General features: G+C 40.0%; 1 protein-coding gene across 10 annotated transcripts in view; it reads right to left on the bottom strand.

Moving 5' to 3' along the window:
* The window catches only part of LOC113026584 (pleckstrin homology domain-containing family A member 5), a 92,813-nt gene that overhangs the window by 26,638 nt on the left and 43,515 nt on the right, over positions 1-22,660 (bottom strand). For all 10 annotated transcript variants that reach the window (XM_026175520.1, XM_026175523.1, XM_026175526.1 and 7 more), the window contains 3 exons: positions 10,295-10,378; positions 1,308-1,428; positions 1,060-1,164 (listed from right to left, as the gene is read on the bottom strand). In XM_026175520.1, coding sequence (XP_026031305.1) covers positions 1,060-1,164; positions 1,308-1,428; positions 10,295-10,378 — 310 coding nt within the window. The remainder of the gene's footprint in view (positions 1-1,059; positions 1,165-1,307; positions 1,429-10,294; positions 10,379-22,660) is intronic.

Genomic DNA, 22,660 nt, shown 5'->3' with positions numbered 1-22,660 from the left:
AAGAGGTAGATGTGAAATGTAACAAGTTTTAAAGATCTTGTGTCCACCACCTTTCCTCAATTAAATCCAGGTCTTAACCCCCCCTTTTTTGAATGTCAGTAGCAGAAGAATAAATAAACTTTATCAAAAAGTTCTGTCGAATCTTGCTCTCTGGAGGCTTTCGCTATCACATCAATCACTGCGGCACTTTGTTCTAGCAGCGGACCAACCGAAGGACTGCAGCTTCCCCTCAGCCAAGGACTTCAATGGCTTCCAGTTTTCAATGAGGCAGGGAAATAAAAGTGCAAATCCAGCTTTTATTCAGGCTAGCAGATTTGTGAGTCTTTTGCTTGATCTACGTCACCCTGATTGATGTTTCCAAAGAAAAAAGCAGCTGGCAGCTGCACCAAAGGAGCCCATCGTGTGCTCACAAAACTGCACAGGGTGCCTGCAATCACCGCTAAATGAAACTCCCAGTTAGGATGCACAAGGGTGTCCGGTCTGGCCCCTTTTTACTCTTCTGTAAGTAACCAGGGAGGTTTGCATTCATACAGTGGCCCTGCTGGATGAGCAAAAACAGAGATGCACAAAGAAATGCTCAGATTGTGCTCATCTTAAGACTACTGCTGCTGCTGCATAACCACTTGCAGTTAAAAATGGAAACAGACCCAACACTGATTTATATTATCACCTTTGTATAGCCAAGCTTTTCTTTGCCTCTGACTCCAAAGATAATACTATCCAGCAGAAATCAGGGGAGCTCCTGACGTGAGCATGCTCGGACTAATAATGCTAACATGCTGTTTAACGTATTTTTTCCATGTTTATCAACTTTATTGATATTTTGCACTTTCACACAAATTGTTAACAGGGTGGTGTAAGACAAAAGGTCAGGGTATAACCAAAAAGATTTCTGCAAAAATCCATCCGCACGTTGATACATTTCAGTTATAACCACAGTGGTTTAAAAATATTGATACACACATGCGTCGAAGAAAACAAATTGTATGATCTGTCCTTTAAATTTCTGATTGCATTTTCTGGAGTAAAGATTACCTGGAGCCGTGCACTCCTACTCACCTGTTTATACAGCCAGTTTCTCTTGATAACCGGGGCACCGGGATTCCTCCTGATGGAGTTGGATCGTTTCCCGAAGTTGTGAATTTTTTTAGAAGGTCTTGAGGGCTACAAGTTAAATCAAATTAAGCTCAACACACACACGGAAAAGAAACATCTAGATGTTTTAAGCCATTAAAATGTGATCCACTTGTTTTTCCCATTATTTTCTAACATAACAGGCATGAATCGTAAGCCCCCCTGTCACTCACCCTTCCTCCGGGGCTACTGGGGTTTGCAGCTTGCTCCGAGCCGCCCGTGTAGTTAGAGGCCTCACTCATGGTGCTTACTGGTCGTTCCTTCTTCTCATTCGCCGGCACTTTGGAAGCAGATCTAAACAAAACGCACAACATGCCAAGAGCAGACAAGCAAGTCATTAATCAGAAATAGACACTGTGTTATATCCAACATATTTATCTCCAGTGACCTTCAGAGGAGCAGGAATATGAGCAGGCAGCCCTTATCATATGTTTCCCTGTCTGTCCTCTGAAGTTCAAGCTCTGTTATAATGAGATCTCAACATGGGCTTATGAATCAAACCAATTACTCCCACCCTGTCACTGCTGATACATTTTAAGTTCTCTAAGAGCTTAAAGTGAATGTCCTGCAAAGTGCGCCTGACATATCCAGAAGCAGCAGCTGCAGCAGTGAACAGGGTCAGGATGTTTCTTAAAAGACAAAATCTGTCTTATTTTTAAAGGAAAAGCATAACAGGATCAGTAATTGTGGCATATGAAAGAACACCACGTGAATAAGCAGTACACGACCCACGGAGATGTCCTACATTCACTAAGATAGGAACAATGCTGTGGTCCAGTGGGAACAAGGCATGAAAACCAAAGGGGATCAAAAATACTGCAGCAGTGATATCTCCACAGATCCAGTGATTCTGCTGCACGTAAGGGCTGAAACTGCTGACTCTGCATTAAAAACACTCCCCGATCTAACCGAGCCATGTGATCAACAATATAACATTTGTACGGTCCAGATCATGTTTTATCACCAAGTTCCATCTTTCAGTGCAACCGTCTGTTAGAAATGCAACAAGAAAACATAAGAAAACATAAGCATTCAATTAGAAACCGTTCAAACCATGCGGTCATACCCAAGGTGCACAAACACAAAAAGGGGATCACGATGGACGACCATACGTGACACACACAGGATGTTCATTCCCGTGCAGCAAAGGGACAGATCTGATGTCACCTGGAAACTCCTCGAAACAATGACTATTACAGACCGACCCGGTCTTACCGGCATTTAGAAGGAAAGCTACGTACAGTAGTTAGTTAGACGGGAAAGCTTAGTTAGAAAAAGCAGCAGTATGTTATTAATGTTTTCTGATAATTTCAGATATGAAAGTATGTGACTAGATATATGGATACACATACACGAGTGACGAGTGACTAACTCATTTATCTAAAGAAAAGGCGCTTTTACAGATGGGTGAGTAACTACTGAGATTTGCCTTCTTCTCAGTCCAATAAATTTGCTTCTGAAAATGAGGTCTAAACGTTTTGAGCACTTCCACTGACTCATGAAATCCTTATTAAAGCATAATCAATGGTGAGTCAAATTGTCATCTAATAAAGGTCGGGAAGGATGGAACGTGTGAAATGACTGCACTGTAAGAGATATAGTGCTTTATTTGATGCTCTATTTGGCATCACGACACGTCTAGGCTCTCGGCTACAGATAATTAGCTTGGAAGTGATAATCATTCCGCATGCAATCAAACCGAGAAGATACAAATGTGTCAATTTGATAGCTTTAATGTAAGAGCTGGCCTTCGACTATAGGCACATTAAAAACAAAATTGAGAAATTACTTTGCATTACAGCCCTGACAACCTAAAACACCCACACTACAATACATATTCTATTTGGAAATTTCAGTGCTTATTGGAAAAGCAAACAGAATACAACATAAAAATCGAATCTAATATGAAAAATAAGGAACACGTAATCATTACAGATCTTTTTACAAGTGACTGAACACATGCACACACACAAAAAAAGATATTCCTAATCACACTAGAAACATGTACGGAAGATTTGCAGAATACCAAACCAACACCAGTCATTTGCAATTTACCAACATGAAAAAATAAATAAATCTATAATCAATAGTGTTCTTCTCTGATCAACATCCTAAAAATTAAGGATGCATCACTATGAAACGTTTCACTGAAACCAGTATTTAAAAGAAAGAACTCAACAATAAGGTTCGGGAGTAAAAATCCATTTCATACTCTATCACAAAGAGTTATAAGCCATAAAGCTCATACGGTGTGACACTTATATAGCCCCTTTCTACTCAATCCTTTGCAGTGAAAGCACTTTCTACTACAAGCTTCATTCATACGGTGATTTATCTGCACAAAAAAGCACTTATCGAACATTCACAAAGAGACACACGCCGATAGACGCATCAGGGACAACTTGGGTTTCAGCATCTTCCCCAAGGCTAGTTTGACACATAGACTGGAGGAGCCGAGGAGCAACCCACTGACCTTCCGATCTGCTGGACAATCTATTCAACCACCTGAGCTGCATCCATCCCTTTCAGCTCTTTACCACACTTTGAACATTTAGCCTGTGCAAAATTGATGTGACACAGCAGATATATATCATCCACCGCCATCAGTAAATGCCATCTTATTTGCAAATACACCGGCATCAGCCTTCAAAGTGTTACACACAGGATGTTCAGCTAATATCAGCTGATATCAATACTCGGCCAATGAATTGAGCAGTGTTCCCAGGGCCTCACCAGTAATTATTTCACAGTTATTTAGAGTCAAAACACCACAAACACATACATGTGCACACACAATGAAAACCAACACATTCCTATATTTTGTTTAACTTTCGTTTATTTAGTGTAAAATGATACAATAATACCCACATGGCTTATATGCCACTATTCATACTCTTATCATGCTGTTTTGAATGCCTGTCTGTTTTCAATTCCTGTTGTCTGGTTTAGGATGGGGCTTGCCTCCTGACAGCACTGCCCACAGTGGAAATCACTGTATAGTGAAATACCACGGGCAACACTCGCCGCTGTGTTCACCAGAGCTCAATGTCAACAACAAAGTCAATGAACCCAAAAGTCAAGCTGAAAAGGCCATGTGACGTTCTGTTTTCAGCAATGTCGAGCTGCTCTGTTACCTACGGGAAGGAAGGTCTGTACAGCGTGCCAGTCTGTCTTAAGATCAATGTCGCGGCAACAGTTTTCCCATTTTAGTTTTCGCCAGTGTCATTATAGTTTTCAACACTAAACACTCTCAAATGAGACCGAGAACTGAACATCAGATCTTAAGGTTGAACTCTAAATATTCCGCACAGAGTAAAAGTTGAAATTAGGCGAACTGTGCAATCAACCTTTTGTCTAATAGAGCCATTATTGTAGACAAACAAAATAGATGTTGCTGCATCAATTCAACAAACTTGTATGTGTTAAAAGTGACAGATACAGGCTGCCCCTTGCATGGATTTTCTGTGTCTGTGTAAATGTGGGGGTCTGTGTGTGCAGAAAGAGCAGGGATTAGACTGTCACTGAAGCCTAGCACTCTAAGCACACTGGGGGGAAAAAAACAAAACACTGAACGAAGAGGCTGAGGCCGCATTTTAAAATGACCACACAGCATTTCTAAAGAGACGAGGCGGCTCTAAAACACCTTTGTGTGCTGCTGAACTGCGCCTTTATCTTTTTAATGAACAAAAGGTTGGAACACAAGGGAAGCATAATCAGATCTGTAACAGTGTAACTAGGTCCACTGGTGTAGAGCAGAACAGAGCTGGATCGTGCACCAAAGATTTACAGATACTAAAGGTTCTAAACCGAGATCAACTAAACCCCTTTTTGCTGTGGGTCCACATTACCCACATTATTATTACCCTACTTACAGAACTAATAACATATGAAACCGTGGAGCCTTAACCGGTAACAACAAGAGCGCTCACTCTCTGGGCATTATTTACTTACTGCTCTGGGAACAGTATGTTGCATACTCTTATTCTTTGTTCTTTTTAAGAACTTTAGAGGTTTATAGGGCAGTACAGCGACCTTTTGTAATTTGCCCTTTTCAAATCCATTTTAATATGCTTAACATTAAAATATGTATTTTTTTTTAATCCATCTTTTTTATCTATTTTTTAGTTATGCAGCTAGAGTAGAGTCTGTGGTGTTCAAAACAGGTGTGTTGTCAGCAGGGAAGCTGCAAAGTGCCACTCATAACATGGCTGAAGGGTTTTTCTCCCATTTCTTCATTAACGTTTTCATTTTCGTTAATCGGCTGTAATAAATGCTAATACAGATGGATTGGCAAAAGGCTAATATTGGCCAATTATATTGGTCCACAGACTTAAAAACAAACAAACAAAAAAAACCAGTATGCTTTCAACAAAGAAGAGTCAGTGGTACAAAAGATGATTTGTCTGACAGCTCAGCTTTTATAAAGGATGTGCAGCTTGACTTTAGCTCAGGAAATGTTAGTAATGATCTCCTTGGGGTCTGTTCATAAAGTTTAGTTGAACAAAAGAAATGTTTCAGACAGTTAGATACACATCATGGGATTTTGTAGTACAAGTATATTGCAGAGTCTATTGTTAGTGCGCAACAACGACAAATATTAACAGACAAACACATTTAAGTTGTTTTACATTAAAAGAAACGGTGCAGTCATCCAGCTGTGCTTGAGAGACACATTTCCACATTTTACACCACAAAACAGAGGGAAAACAAATTTGTTGAGATTGGGTTTTGAGGACTACTGTAATCAGGTAACACTTGCTCAAATACTACTCGGTCAGGAAACGTTTATCTCATCTTATTTTGCATCATGTCATTATGTATCAAGATAGTGACAAGTAGGGCTGCCACAAACGATTATTTTGATTAGTCGACTAATCAGATCATGCATCCATTGGACGTAAAACGTACAGCTTATTGAACCAGCATGCACCTGCTCTTATATGACTATCATTAGCTTACAGCTTTAAGTGTTTAAGGTGCTAACTAAAAATAAAGATAAGATGATAGTTTATTAAATTGTAATGACATTTGCAGACTGTTTCGGTGAAGTTTAATAAACTCAGCTGTCTGCTCCTTGCTATCTAAAATATAACGGGACACCGGAGTAAATTCTCGAGCATCTCACACTTCTGATAATCAGTTGTCTGCTTGACGTTTATTCAGCTGTGTAAAAAAACTATAACTTTAAATCTCAGCCAAACAGATTTACTCAGGAACAAGTAAAATACTGAAAAAAGCCAAACAATAACAGTTTTAAGTTATCTAAGTGAATTATATATCACGTTTAACCTGAGTAGTGAAAGACGGCGGTGGGTTTGAAAATGATTTGCCGGGAGTCCAGTGTTCTCTCCAGCTCTAGTGAGCCTTGAACCCCGGCTCGCTATCGAGCTGGTGGGTAACAGACGTCTCCGAAAACGTCGGAGCGCTTTTGAAAATATGTGGTGTCTTGATAAACTGAGCAGATATTTGAGGTTTACACAGCTACATTCTCGCCTGAAAACATGTTAAACGTTTATTTTGTGACCCAGAAAGAATAATAAGAGTAATATTAAAACTAACTAGCTGCCGCCATTGTTGGAAACTGAGCTGGGCTGCGCTATGAATTCTGGGACACTGCTTCTTCTTCGGGGTTTAACAGAAGCTGGCATCCTTGTACATGCAGTGCTGCCATCTCCTGTTTCAGTCCGTTATTACACTCTTAAATCCTACTACTTATTCCTGCGTCTTTTGGGATCTTACAAAGCTTCAAACAACGCGTCGACTATTAAATTAGTTGTCAACGATTTTGATAGTCGACATAATCGTGACTAGTCGACTAATCGTGGCAGCCCTAGGGACAAGTAAGCTGAAAATTAAAATGATTAAAGTAGCAAATTTAGCTAAAGGACAACCTGTAATAAGAAAAATCAACCCAACACTACAGTAAAACAGCCCTGTTTTTAACATTGTCCCTAACACTCCAATGGACACATACATTTTAAATGAACAGCTAGTACGGTACGCAGTAAACTGCACTGTGAAACAGCTGACACGCTGAACACGTGGTGAGACTGCGTTTTGGTCAACATTTTTACATGTGAGTTGCTGTAAACAAATACCTCCTGTTAGCCTGCACATGATCATGCAGAACACTAAAAACAGGAAAACATTTACACAGTATAACAGAATGGTGAAGCTGACAATGAGAGATATGGGTACAGTCACATGGCGCATACAGCACTTTAGTGGTAACTTCGCACATCGCACCACAGCTGTATGTATGACACATGAGTGATACAGCCTCTTAATGAATATTATAGCAGTTTGAGAACACTAATGTGCAAATAATAGCTTTAATTATACCCTGCGTAGCAATGTAGCAGTGACAGTGTCATGTGTTCCTGTCACACATTTATGTAACTGAAGACTACAAACTGAACCTTGAAGTGAAACTCACAATAACTAAAGAAATAGAGAAATAAAGAAAGGGAAACTGTTCCTGGTTACTGTTCTTAGCTATGTTAACATAAAGAGCAGCTTTGTTTTGTTAATACTTTTCAGAATGTAAAATCAGTCTCTTGATAAGTGACAGCTTTCCAGAACAAAGCGGTATAATTACAGTATTATTAGAATTTCCTGTTGAAAGTGTAGCAATTGACTAGCCAGAGACTGGAAATGGTTGATTTTCAGTGTGCACAGCCTGAACTGGTGACCAGCCGGTCAGCCTCTCATGTCTGATTGCCAGCTGATCTGTTTTATTCATGTGCAGATCCTGTACACACTCACGGCCACATGCTAACATGTCGTTATCGTGGGAGCTCTTCACTGTGACTGAAGACCCAGAGTTCAGCAAAGTAAACCACAGGGAGACCGGCGGAAAAACAATTCTAACGACAAACCTAATGAGACATTTAAATCACCCTAACCCGGCTCAACGTGAACATTTTAAAGACACTAACAAAGAAAAAACAGCTAACGCTATCCAGCGCTCAGGGCCATCTCCAAGCCAACAGCCTCAATATGAGCCTCAGTATGAGCGGTCAATGGATCAAGCGATTATGAGGGAAATTACAAGGGACAAGTGAAAAAGAGAGAAAGTTAAAAGGTAACACGTAGGGACAGGTTGGAGTGGAGCTAAACCCGGGCCTCTGCAGTAGCCTTTTGGCACATGGATCAGTTGCTCAACCAGTGATCCAGAGAAGCACCCCATTATCTGGCAAAGTTACAAAAATAATTGAAAATGATGTAACTAACTGACATTTGTTTTGTTACATAAATCTGCAGTTTATTATTTGTACCTCTTTCCAGCAGCAGAGCTCTTTTTTGAGAGTTGTTTAAGGGAAAGAAGATCCTGTAACTTACTGCAGTTTAAGTGTTCATAATAAAGCTTCACATATCATTGCTATAGCTACCCTAATGGGACACAAATAGGGACTCAAAGTAAACATGGCTGCTTGTCTTCTCCAATCCATTAACTCAAATCTAATCTAAGCTTCCTTTACCTGAATTACTCACTTTTTATTCCATCTTAAGGTGGGCTGAGGCAGGCTTTATGTTATACTAGACTGATTATAATGCCAAACTGAGGCAAAGATTTGTGTTTTGAGTGCATTTAAAGTGCAGAGCAGATTAAGCGGAGATTTTCAGCAAGGCCTCTTTATCCCTGTGGCAGCTTAAATCCGTCTTTGCCTTTTATTACTCGTCCACGGTGCAGATTTTGGCCTTGTACTATTTTTACTAAAACAGAGCCAACTGTTGGATGAAATGCTCTGTAATAAACTTCGAATTGTGAGTCATGTAGGTTTACCGCTTTTCTGTGTTGCCTTCGCTAACTGGACCCGATGTGCGTTCTTTTTTCTCCTTTTTTTTTTGCAGATTCTGTAAATGATAAAACTCAAATTGCTAAATTAGATATTATCTAGCACTGACATGTTGTGCTTCTTAGCGTGAAAAGCGGCAGAAATGTGTGAGCAACACAGTGGAGAGAGGAATGTGTCAAGCGAGTGCAGTGTCACAGTTCTGGTACAACAAGCTTCTTCACAAACTTTTTTTTCCTGATTATTCAATCTATACCGAAGAAAAGTGCTGCTCAGAAGATTTTAGAGACACAAATAGGTCACTACAGCATGCTCTGGAAAAAAAAAACAACTTTCTAACCCACATATTGGAAAAAGCTGAAACTGGTACTCATAAAGAACGACTGGGGGATTTCTTCTTTACTGCCGAACCACTTGAGAGTGAAATTATACGTCTTGGAGCAGAACGTGTTTCAATCAGTATTCGGTGCTAAAATAAGTGACACCAGTTGTGATGGCTTGATTTTAGTGGAACAATCTAGTGGAGGAGATCTACAATGAATGGGGTTTAAAATCTAACTTAGAAACTGAGCAGAGCTGGAACATGCTACGCAGCATTAAGCTTTGATGGCTAGGGTAAACCATGAAAGCGCTGTGGGCTGTGATGTAAGCTGTGTATATTTAGCAATCTTACAGACTGAAGTAAATCAGAATGGGAACTAGTTAAGGAGGGCAGTGGAGCAGACAGATATTTGTCCTCACTTTCGACATGCTGCGGACTTAAACAGTCAATCAGGAAGGTTATGAAGTTAGAGGATGGTAATGAAAATACTGGACAGAGTCATAGTGTTTATCTCCTGTAAGTAAAAGCTTGAGATGACTGACATCTGATTCAGTCATGTGGGCAAAAATTTGATGACTGAAAGCAGTGTAGATGATCACATGGACGTCACACAGTTGACCCTGTACTGTATTTGAAAAGGACATGAACTTCTCTCCAGGTCAAAACAAGGGCCAAAATGTGATTAATCATGTTTTCCACTATTTGATGTATGCCTGAAATAATAATGGTTTTTACTCTGGGGCCTTAGCACCAGCACTAAAATTTAAGTCTTTGAAATATGAAAAGTTACCTACAAATGTTTTTTTTCTTAACAGAACTTTCCTTCTTACTGCTGAGAAATTTCTTTATGAAACCGCATAACTGAGGATGCATTGAATAGAGCCTTTGAATTCAAAGGGCAGAACTGCAAATAGACGATGGCACGGCAACAACTTATGCAATGTTGCCTACACATGAGGAGTTTCAACAGCATACTGTAGTGCTAAAAATGCTGCACAGTGGCATTCTGAGAGAAAGAAAAGAAAAAAAACAAGAGACTTACTGTTCGTTGATGACAAAGATGCAGTTGTCTTGCGAGGGTAAGCCTGACACAGGATGCTTGCAGGTCACCTTCCGTTCATTGTGGCTAACGAGGAGGAGGACAGGGAAGAAAAAAAAATACTGATTATTGTTTTTGTCAAAAAATAAGTCTGTCAATAATAGATCTCTCCATTTATACCTACTTTTAAAAATATCTAATAGACATGCTGCTTAACAGCTTAGACACAGAAGAATTTCAGAAAAATTAAAATTTTTGCTTTTATTTGAAACTTTTACTAGCAAAATATAAGAGAATCAAACAATTGATATTGTGTATGGTAACGAAAATTGCACACACAGTGCGGAAGTAGTAGTAAGCCACACCAATTAAGAAACTGACCACACTTGAAATGACAGAGTTTAAGCCAGAAAATTTGTAGGTGTTGGGACTGATAACACATTGCCATGGAAACAAAACTACTGTATTAAAGGAAAAATGTAAAAGTCGATAACAATTCTGTATAAAACTAAGCATATATCAAACTTTAGAGCCTCATGTGTAATTTCTTGTCAACTTATACCTCCTTAAATTATCTACTGTCTTTAATTGTTGAGTTCAATCTTTAAAACTATAGTCTTATTACACCCCTCCCTCAAAAAAAAAAAAAAAAGCCATTCCTATTACTGCTAGTAGTTCTCAGCACACTAATAATAGACCTTCTCTCAAGCCCCCCATCATGACACATCAGTCCCATCTTGACACAAAATCACTGACAATGTGCTGACCAACAGCCAACCCAATCAATTGAGTTGTAAATGGCAGTAGTCCACTGGTTGCTAGCAGGAGAGCTAACATTGCATGGAAAGCTTGCAAGCTAACAGCAAAGCGGCAGCAGCTTGGAGGCATTTCAATCGAACTAATTTCGAGGATTAAAGACTTCTTCTTTAACGAGAAGAATGTAGACCTGGCATTTGTGAGCACTGCTTCTGAGCCTGCTCAGTAGACCGTTAACTTCATACATATTATAATCAACTAGAAGAGATAGTGGAAACTGACCTAACTTGACACACATTGTGTCAGTTCACCAGAATAGGTACTCTAGGTACTATGGCTGCTCAATAGGGGCAAAAATTCTTATGGCTTGTCTACTTGGGATGGACTTGGGAGAGAAGAGGCGTTTAAATAAAAAGTATGGCAGTAGTTCTCTTAAACAAAAACAAACAAAAAATGTATATATTTAAGTTTAAACATGTCAGTTTTTCCTCTTATAATTTATAAAATAGAGGATATTTGGTACATCCAAAATCATTTGAAAGCCCATGTGAAGAAATCATGAAAATGATCATTAAAAAAGGGTTCCAGCAGGCTGTTGTGCTAACATACACTCAAAATCTAATAACAGAGGAACAAATGATGCCACTATCCTGTTGGCCAATTAGAGCGGCCTGCAGTCAGTTCCACCCTGACATAATTAGAACACCAGGACAGCGACCTCACAGTCCTTGAAGAACAGCAGCGTACTGGTAAAGGAGCCAGCGGTCAGTGTGAATGGCCTCGGGGTGAGGAAGCTCGCTGATGGGCTTTAGTGTCACTCATGTTAATCATTTGTTGCTTTAACAGTGTCGGTGGAATACTGCCAAGACTGTAAATTTAACATCAACATACAATTTAGCTTCCTACCACATAACCTGCAATTTAGAAATAGAAACTGATAGTTATTTAGTGACTGATACAGAGATGGGGTGCAACTGAGTATTTTATACATATCTTAATCAACATAATAACAAAAATGGAGACTTAACAAAACATATGGCTTGCAATGTCAACAAAGGCATCAAAGCTACTCCTGCCTTTATGTTCTTGATAGTTATTCTATACTTTAACTCAGTCAGGCTGTACTATAAACACAAGAGACTCAAGCTACAGCCCAAAAATAACACAGTGTTTAAACACTGAAGAAACGACCAAATACCAAGTATAAAATATGGGGTTTAGTTTCATTTTAGCCTGAAGAGCAACAGTATCCACAGCCCTGGTCTATAATTACTGGAGGCTCTGTTGGCAGCAGAGCACTCTGTGCGGTCTTTGGGCAAGCCAGCGGCACCATATTTCTTTGGCATCCCTCACACATGCCTATGCTGGTCTGCATAGGTTGGCTACAAATACCAGAGAGAGAAAAAGTATAGATACACAAAATAGTGGAACACAAAAAAGAACATTCCTTTGCACAACAGTCCCAATAATGATTTCTACTACAGAATCAGCTCCAATCAATCACATTTTTTCACATTTCTAAGTTTGGATACTGACTATGACCGCTGTCAGTTCAGATGCCCTGTCATCTCCAAAAAACTCTATCAATGGCAGAGAGAAAACTCTCCACGCTTGTTCTACCAAACTCCAATAACCCGAAAACATCCCGTCCTGGTCGTACTGTCAGTCTAGGCCAGTACATTTCTGGAGAGCAATCATCCAGGACAGCATGGGTCAAGCCAGACTCACCACATAAAGAGCAGACAATGGGCATAGCTAGGCACAGCACTCAATTGTAAAATGGTGGTAGAATTAGGCCAGAGGTTCTGCTCCCAGCTAAAAAACCAAATTCAGCTACATTCACCTGCAGTTGGCCTTCGTTCATCAAGGATCAGAGCTGTATCATTGTCAACTCTAATCTGGGAGATGAGAGCATTAAGGAAGGGTCACCGTCAATTTGCCAAAAACTTCTTCAGAGCTCCTGACGAAGTGACTTCCTTACAGTGGCCCATCATACAACTGCGATTTCTGCATGTGCTATGCTGCATTAGGCAAACAACAGTACACAACAAAAACAGTAATGCATTTTCACTAAAGCAGTCTTTCTTTATTCACTTTAAACTATGTAAAATTCCCATCAAAGTTAAGCCATTCAAATGCTGGCAGGCCACCATTCAAGGAAAAGGGTTATTAATAACAATAATATACAATTGCAACATTTTAAAGCCCTGATCACCACGTAGTGTTTTCTTATTGCTAAGTTGCTCTACTTGTGGTGCAGGTACAGCTGAGAATTTCTCCAAAGGTGCTGCTTGTGCTGGCTTGTACAGCAAATGCACAGTAAGCTACACAAAATGCATACATGTGGTCAATCTGTAGTGGGGCTCTAGGGCAACGACAACATCCATTACCTCCCACATCTGAGGATGTTTGCAATAAACACAAACACACATACATAGCAGCGGGAAACTCTTTAAATGCTGCAGGAAGACACTAAAACTTGCTGTTTCAGTGCAATTAAATACATTTTATATAAGAACAATTCACAAGAATAACAATGTCAAAGCCATTCATACTGTAAGGTAAAGATCTTAGAGCATTATTTTACCTTGTTAGTATGCATTAACCTACACTTTTTGGGTGAATGCATCATAAAGAACTTTGTATGTGTCAAGATACACTTCTTTGAGTGCAATAATTATGCAGTAAAACAAAAACGCACCGAATGAAAACACAAAAAGACTGTTTAGTGTTAAAAGATTGCTCAGACTGCCAATCCCACTTCCAAACCATCACCCTATTTACAACTTTTCAGCTTCTTTCAGCTCATTGTTTTGGTTTGGCAGTCTGGGTGGTAAAATCCCAGAGGTTCTGAAAGATGGTACAGTAAAGTAGGGGCTTGCTCGACACACAGCTCAAAGAAGTCAATTATACATTAGTTGCGCAATGAAACTGGCAAAAAAAAAAAAAAAATGGACAAACAAAAAGGAGTCAAACATCTGCTGTAGCAGCCAAAAGACACCAGACAGTTCCCAGTAGTCTGGAGACCAAACGAAGGATGTGAGGCAACTCAGAGAGGACCCCTACACAGTCTTTGCTAAAATAATCAAGCTCCAGTGACTCCCGTCACAATCTCTTTCTGTCTATAGTAAGAAATGTTAAACGGGTACATGAGGAAATATAATAAAATTAGAAACTTAACACTGAAACCTGGATTAAAAACAAAATTATCAAAAATTATTTATGGGAAATGCACTTAATCCAAAAAGACAGATGAACTTAATTTAATTAGGGCAGTGTATTTACATGTCTGTAATTAATTCACCTGAATCTGAAAAAGAAATATATTACCTCTATTAAAAGAAATATTAAACTATTGAAGTATTCTTGAGAGTTTACAAGCTACAAGGCTGTTAGAGCGGCACAAGTGCTGACCCTTAAACACATACCACACCCTTCTGACATCCACCAGGTTACCACTGAAATGTCAAGGGCAGGGGTGTCCAACTCCAGGCCTCAAAGGCTGGTGTCCTGCAGGTTTTAGATCTCACCCTGGGTCAACACACCTGAATTAAATGTTTAGTTCATTACCAGGCCTCTGGAGAACTTCAAGACATGTTGAGGAGGTAATTTAGCCATTTAAATCAGCTGTAGACAACCTGCAGGACACTGGCCCTCGAGGCCTGGAGTTGGACACCCCGGTAAGGTGTTAAGGCTGTCGTCCAATAACAAACAAACAAAAAACCTAAGAGATGGTGCCTTTCAAATGAAGCCCCATACATTCATGTTGATATTAGATTTTTGTGGTTTAAAGCTTTTCTGTTTTTTCCCTTATGGGTGAAAATTTTGAAAAAACAAGTGGTGGATGTTGATTAACCCTAACCCCAACCCTAGGTGTTCCACCAGTGACCTGGTGGATCTTAATATTCCGAAACATACTGATATAAATTAAAGTTTCAAAGATAGCTGAAGTACCACGCTCAAAATGAACCTGACTAGGGCTCTTTCATTTAAGGATACAAACTACAGTGGGGCAAAAAAGTATTTAGTCAGCCACCGATTGTGCAAGTTCCCCCACTTAAGATGATGACAGAGGTCAGTAATTTGCACCAGAGGTACACTTCAACTGTGAGAGACAGAATGTGAAAAAAAAATCCATGAATTCACATGGTAGGATTTGTAAAGAATTTATTCGTAAATTAGGGTGGAAAATAAGTATTTGGTCACCTCAAACAAGGAAAATCTCTGGCTCTCACAGACCTGTAACGTCTTCTGTAAGAAGCTTTTCTGTCCCCCACTCGTTACCTGTATGAATGGCACCTGTTTGAACTCATCATCTGTATAAAAGACACCTGTCCACAGCCTCAAACAGTCAGACTCCAAACTCCGCCATGGCCAAGACCAAAGAGCTTTCGAAGGACACCAGGAAAAGTATTGTAGACCTGCACCAGACTGGGAAGAGTGAATCTACAATAGGCAAGCAGCTTGGTGTGAAAAAATCAACTGTGGGAGCAATCATCAGAAAATGGAAGACATACAAGACCACTGATAATCTCCCTCGATCTGGGGCTCCACGCAAGATCTCATCCCGTGGGGTCAAAATGATCATGAGAACGGTGAGCAAAGATCCCAGAACCACACGGGGGGACCTGGTGAATGACCTGCAGAGAGCTGGGACCAAAGTAACAAAGGTCACCATCAGTAACACACTACAACGGCAGGGAATCAAATCCCGCAGTGCCAGACGTGTTCCGCTGCTGAAGCCAGTGCATGTCCAGGCCCGTCTCAAGTTTGCCAGAGAGCACATGGATGATACAGCTGAGGATTGGGAGAATGTCATGTGGTCAGATGAAACCAAAGTAGAACTTTTTGGTATAAACTCAACTCGTTGTGTTTGGAGGACGAAGAATACTGAGTTGCATCCCAAGAACACCATACCTACTGTGAAGCATGGGGGTGGAAACATCATGCTATGGGGCTGTTTTTCTGCCAAGGGGACAGGACGACTGATCCGTGTTAAGGACAGAATGAATGGGGCCATGTATCGTGAGATTTTGAGCCAAAACCTCCTTCCATCAGTGAGAACTTTGAAGATGAAACGAGGCTGGGTCTTCCAAGATGACAATGATCCAAAACACACCGCCCGGGCAACAAAGGAGTGGCTCCGTAAGAAGCATTTGAAAGTCCTGGAGTGGCCTAGCCAGTCTCCAGACCTCAACCCCATAGAAAATCTGTGGCGGGAGTTGAAAGTCCGTGTTGCTCGGCGACAGCCCCAAAACATCACTGCTCTCGAGAAGATCTGCATGGAGGAATGGGCCAAAATACCAGCTACTGTGTGTGCAAACCTGGTAAAGACCTATAGTAAGCGTTTGACCTCTGTTATTGCCAACAAAGGTTATGTTACAAAGTATTGAGTTGTATTTTTGTTATTGACCAAATACTTATTTTCCACCCTGATTTACGAATAAATTCTTTACAAATCCTACCATGTGGATTCATGGATTTTTTTTTCACATTCTGTCTCTCACAGTTGAAGTGTACCTCTGGTGCAAATTACTGACCTCTGACATCATTTTAGGTGGGGGAACTTGCACAATCGGTGGCTGACTAAATACTTTTTTGCCCCACTGTATGTACCCTTACATGAAAGGGTTGCTCTCACAGAGGTTTATAGAGATGGGCAAGCTGACACAAGTCAGAGGTCAGTGTCTGTATAGCACACCTTTTTGGACAGAAGTAATTTGAGAAGATCCTAAACATTCCCATCACAACCATCTGTGCCTGTATGCAGGCCAAAAAAGGTATGATGATACAATATACTTTTTCTGACCTTTTTAAAAAAGGAAGGTCCTTTTTTAAAGCAACCTACAAAGGAGCTAGCCTTTCCATCTATTCAAGCTATACAAGAGAAACATTCACAACATGATTGACAGCCTTGACAATAGTGAGAAGAATTTCCTCAAAATCAATTTTGCTGTATCCATATGGCACTGGGAGCTAAATTCAACCATGACAGGAACACGCTACAGAACAATTACTGGCAAGAAATGTGGCTCGATTTCCTTGTTGTAAACAACATGAGGGCCTTCCAAAAAATATCACTAAACCTTAGTCCTTAATGACTGTTGATGGCAGTTATTGTTTTAACAATTTTTTTTTTTTAAAAATCTACTTTTACTGTGACCTCCTAACTGTGAGTAAATATGTTTTCCACCTCACCCAGCTAATTTTAGTTTGCAACAACATTTAAAATAGTCACACATGTTCTGCAGGATGTGGTCTGTGGTCAATACGGTCCAGATTAAATTAGCTTAAAATCACAGTGTTTTACTGTAAGACGGGCATGTGGTAGTAGAGCAGAGACGCATTGTTTCCTCTACATTTTAGTGTAAGATCTCTCCCTTTGTTTGTTCATGGGGCGGGTATGGGTGAAGTGCACCCACAGGATCTTCTGCAGATGTACAAAAGGTGCGGGACTAGGAGTGGGAGTAATGACCGACCACCCTGCAGTGAGGAGGGTTGGGGAGTTTTCTGTCTCCTGAACTGTCCTGTCCAAAATAATTAGCAGTGAGCTGCAGTAATGAAGAGCTTAAGGTCTGGGAGGGGGGGGGTCACTCCAGCACTCCACAGGCTAAGCTTTTTATTGCTCCGGGTGGGACTTTGATCCCATGCTCTCGTTCCACTGCAGTTTAACCACAAATAACTAAGAGGCTGCAAGAAAGATCCATACCATTATAGAGAGAGGGATAGGGCTCCATGAGTTTTGACAACATATAATTGGATTTTAACACCAGAACTTAGGAACCCTGTTGAAATCTCATAAAATATCTTTGATGTTTATTCAACAATCTTGAGCTTAAAAAAAAGACTTAATACAGTGATCCTAAGTTTGGTTAATGTAAAAATAAAAAACTTAATAATTAAGATTATTAAATCCTTGGTTTCTACCAATAAAAATATTAAGAAAAAACCCACTATAAACAGCGGTGGCTGTCATATATTTTGCTGTCAGTAAAAAAGGAGGGAAAAAGCCACTGAAGGGGATTTCCTCATTCTGTGTTCTGTTGAAAAACTGGAAGAAATTCCCCCCAAGTCATGGTGCAGAGTTTAAAAAACCACTGTGGCAAATTTAGATTTTGAAAAAGGGCTTTTCAAACAAACTCTGCAACACAAAGGTAACCTTGCAAGGGTAAAAGATGAAGCACTGTCCCGACTTGAACTGATGATTAAGTGACTTTACGACACAAAATCACATCAATTAAACAACTTGAAATGGTAAAATGTTCCACTTCTCCAGACAGAAAATTCAAATTCTGCATTTTCTGTAACTGCTTTCTAATTCTGGGAAAGCTCAAGCAAGGAAACCCATGCCGCTTTCTCTCTCCTCACAACTTCTATAAATACACACTGCCTGACCACAGCAAATGCATCCTATTTTTAATTGAATGCCTTTATAACTGCCTCAAGGTCTCTAGACTGGGCATTCAAGTGTGCAGGCAGGTCAGAGGAGTCAAGCTATCTAGCCTGCATTTTTAAAGACATGAACCAATTATAATGATGCTTTAATCACAGGATAAGTGAGAGCATTTGGTTCTTGATTTTTTGTTTATAAGAAAAAAAATATCACACACAGCCTAGTAAGATGATCCTACAAGTGCTAGAGTAATAACATATCATACTACTCAAAGTACAGGGAGTGCAGAATTATTAGGCAAATGAGTATTTTGTCCACATCATCCTCTTCATGCATGTTGTCTTACTCCAAGCTGTATAGGCTCGAAAGCCTACTACCAATTAAGCATATTAGGTGATGTGCATCTCTGTAATGAGAAGGGTTGTGGTCTAATGACATCAACACCCTATATCAGGTGTGCATGATTATTAGGCAACGTCCTTTCCTTTGGCAAAATGGGTCAAAAGAAGGACTTGACAGGCTCAGAAAAGTCAAAAATAGTGAGATATCTTGCAGAGGGATGCAGCAGTCTCAAAATTGCAAAGCTTCTGAAGCGTGATCATCGAACAATCAAGCATTTCATTCAAAATAGTCAACAGGGTCGCAAGAAGCGTGTGGAAAAACCAAGGCGCAAAATAACTGCCCATGAACTGAGAAAAGTCAAGTGTGCAGCTGCCAAGATGCCACTTGCCACCAGTTTGGCCATATTTCAGAGCTGCAACATCACTGGAGTGCCCAAAAGCACAAGGTGTGCAATACTCAGAGACATGACCAAGGTAAGAAAGGCTGAAAGACGACCACCACTGAACAAGACACACAAGCTGAAACGTCAAGACTGGGCCAAGAAATATCTCAAGACTGGTTTTTCTAAGGTTTTATGGACTGATGAAATGAGAGTGAGTCTTGATGGGCCAGATGGATGGGCCCGTGGCTGGATTGGTAAAGGGCAGAGAGCTCCAGTCCGACTCAGACGCCAGCAAGGTGGAGGTGGAGTACTGGTTTGGGCTGGTATCATCAAAGATGAGCTTGTGGGGCCTTTTCGGGTTGAGGATGGAGTCAAGCTCAACTCCCAGTCCTACTGCCAGTTTCTGGAAGACACCTTCTTCAAGCAGTGGTACAGGAAGAAGTCTGCATCCTTCAAGAAAAACATGATTTTCATGCAGGACAATGCTCCATCACACGCGTCCAAGTACTCCACAGCGTGGCTGGCAAGAAAGGGTATAAAAGAAGAAAAACTAATGACATGGCCACCTTGTTCACCTGATCTGAACCCCATTGAGAACCTGTGGTCCATCATCAAATGTGAGATTTACAAGGAGGGAAAACAGTACACCTCTCTGAACAGTGTCTGGGAGGCTGTGGTTGCTACTGCACGCAATGTTGATGGTGAACAGATCAAAACACTGACAGAATCCATGGATGGCAGGCTTTTGAGTGTCCTTGCAAAGAAAGGTGGCTATATTGGTCGCTGATTTGTTTTTGTTTTGTTTTTGAATGTCAGAAATGTATATTTGTGAATGTGGAGATGTTATATTGGTTTCACTGGTAAAAATAAATGATTGAAATGGGTATATATTTGTTTTTTGTTAAGTTGCCTAATAATTATGCACAGTAATAGTCACCTGCACATACAGATATCCCCCTAAAATAGCTAAAACTAAAAACAAACTAAGAACTACTTCCAAAAACATTCAGCTTTGATATTAATGAGATTTTTGGGTTCATTGAGAACATGGTTGTTGTTCAATAATAAAATTATTCCTCAAAAATACAACTTGCCTAATAATTCTGCACTCCCTGTAGATCAGATGGTAGACAATCATCAAGAGTTACCATCATAAATAAATTATATATCTGCAGCACATTTAACTGCGTTTATATGTTGTTATCTGGCAACCTTCACCCCTAGTAAAGCCCCACCGATATACATATGGGCACAGCCTGATATTAGCTGTTTGTCAGTAGGGCTGGGCCATATTATACCGTTCACGGTAATACCGGTATAATGTTAGGCAACGATAGGAAAATGAAATATCGCGATAGAATGGGAGTAAAACGCGCATGCGCAGTGCCTTTGTTTTCATACGCACATGGCCGATTGTTGAGTGAAACAGATGAACCAGAATTGGTTTGTAAAAATGGTGCAACTTCCGTGATGTGGAACTGGTTTGGTGTTTGTCCGTCAGATACACGACAAAGCACATTTTTTTGCAGAACATGCAAGCGGCCGTTGTTATTGTCATATTTGTCGGACTAAGATGCTCTTAAATCTGGGAGTAATCTGGGTCCTAAACTCCGTATCCTTCAGGTCAAACAACACTGCAGCATCACTTAGAGTTAAAAACTGTCTAAATTCTTTCATCTTTAATAAAACGATCAGCATTGCTGCTTTACCAGGTGTAACTATGAAGTTTAACTTCCAGGCATCCATGAAAACTAAAGTTATTACATTTAACGGAGTTAGACGTTAGCAGGAAGCTAGCGGAAGTTAGCTCGCTAGTTTCGCTAGTTACCTAAGCATGTTATTGCATGTTCTGACTGAGAGATTTCTGAAAAAAATCAAACGTACAGTTCTGCTATCACTTCCAACATAAATGAAGACAGGAAACTAAACAGCAGTGACGTTTGTAGGGTTACTGAAGTTGGGCTAGCTGGTATATAATGATGTGCTACGTGATCGCTAGCGACACAGCTATGTTAGCATAATATAAACAGTGAAGCTGGAGGATGAACACTAACACTTTTCCACTTATAAAAGTTAACGTGAAGGTTCTTCATGGTTAGAGACAAATGCAATCGCATGGCAGGATGTTGTAAACGGACCAAACTTCAGTCAGGAGAACAACTGAGATAATCCATCCACAATACGAGGTTAGTCATTAATAGACTGCAACAACATGGGAATAGAGCAGCTGCCAGAGAATTCAACATTAATGAATCAATGGTACAGAAGTGGAGGAAGCAAGAAGAATGAGTTTAATAAAGTTTGATTTATCTGACTGCTTTGTTTCGCTTAATGTGCCTTATAATCCCGTGCACCTTATGGTCCGAAAAATACATACTGCACACTGCAGTTTAATGTTACAAAGCACCTCTTTTTAACTTCAGTGGATATTATACATGGTTATGCTCAGGATATGTCAGCCCATTTCTACTGGAAATGCCTTTTGGTTAAACTTTCAGCAAGGAATTTGCATTTGCACTGTTACATTTTTATAAAGCTTTAATGTACATAAAAACCAGCTTCTTGTTTAAGTGAAAATAAATGGAAGGTTGTCTTTTTGCGCTAGTAATGTTGTGGAGTTGTATTTTGTCTCGCATCAATTATATCGTCGGTTATATCGTTATCGCAAATTTTCAAATATATATCGTGATAAATATTTTTGGCCATATCGCCCTGCTCTATTTGTCAGTGTATCAGTATTAACAGTTGATCAGAGTAGACCCAGGTGGAGCGTAAACGAGTGATGCACAACTCGTGAGAATAAAACAAGTTTATTTTTAATTGTAGTTATTTTCTCTCATATCTAATAAATAATGACACATAAGACATGTCAGGGAAAAAGTCATCAGCCTGATTTATAAATCACCAAATACGGTATTGGTATCAGGCTAAACCCAACTTCATATCTGTAATACTAGAGGATCACACTTTTTTTTTTGTTTGTTTTTTTTTTTTTTTAAATTGACAGGATATTAAAGGAAATGAATTTAAAAATGTTGCTTTGTCTCTTAAACAAATGAAACGTCAGCTCATCAACGAGACCCTCATAATGATAACTCTTTTGGCAAAGGTCAAAAATCGAATCCCATTACACGAGAAGGAAGTTGAACATCAGACAAAGCCCACGAGTGCCAATTGGGGTTTTCGTGCCATCAGGTAAGTACTCCTAGCAAGCATGAAAAGCGTTAGGGCTGGTATGGTACTCTCCAATACCACATGGATGCTGACCAGAGGTATGAATAGCCCTCCTCACAATAGCTGAGCTGAATAGGCAGAATAGGCAGTTTATGAGAGGGCGTGTGTGGGGCAGTGGGAGAAAAGACAATAAAGGACAAAATAGCAGCTCTGCAGTCCACACAAGTCACAGGACAGACAGTGTTCCAAAACGTAGTGATGTGGTGATGAAAACATGATGAAAACACACTGTGCTGAAGCACAAATACTGCAGAAAATAGAA

The sequence above is a fragment of the Astatotilapia calliptera genome, chromosome 7 (genome assembly GCF_900246225.1).
Source record: "Astatotilapia calliptera chromosome 7, fAstCal1.2, whole genome shotgun sequence".
Taxonomy (NCBI): Eukaryota; Metazoa; Chordata; class Actinopteri; order Cichliformes; family Cichlidae; genus Astatotilapia; species Astatotilapia calliptera.
Note: the sequence above shows the minus strand (reverse complement) of the source record. Positions and strands in the feature narration are given on the sequence as shown.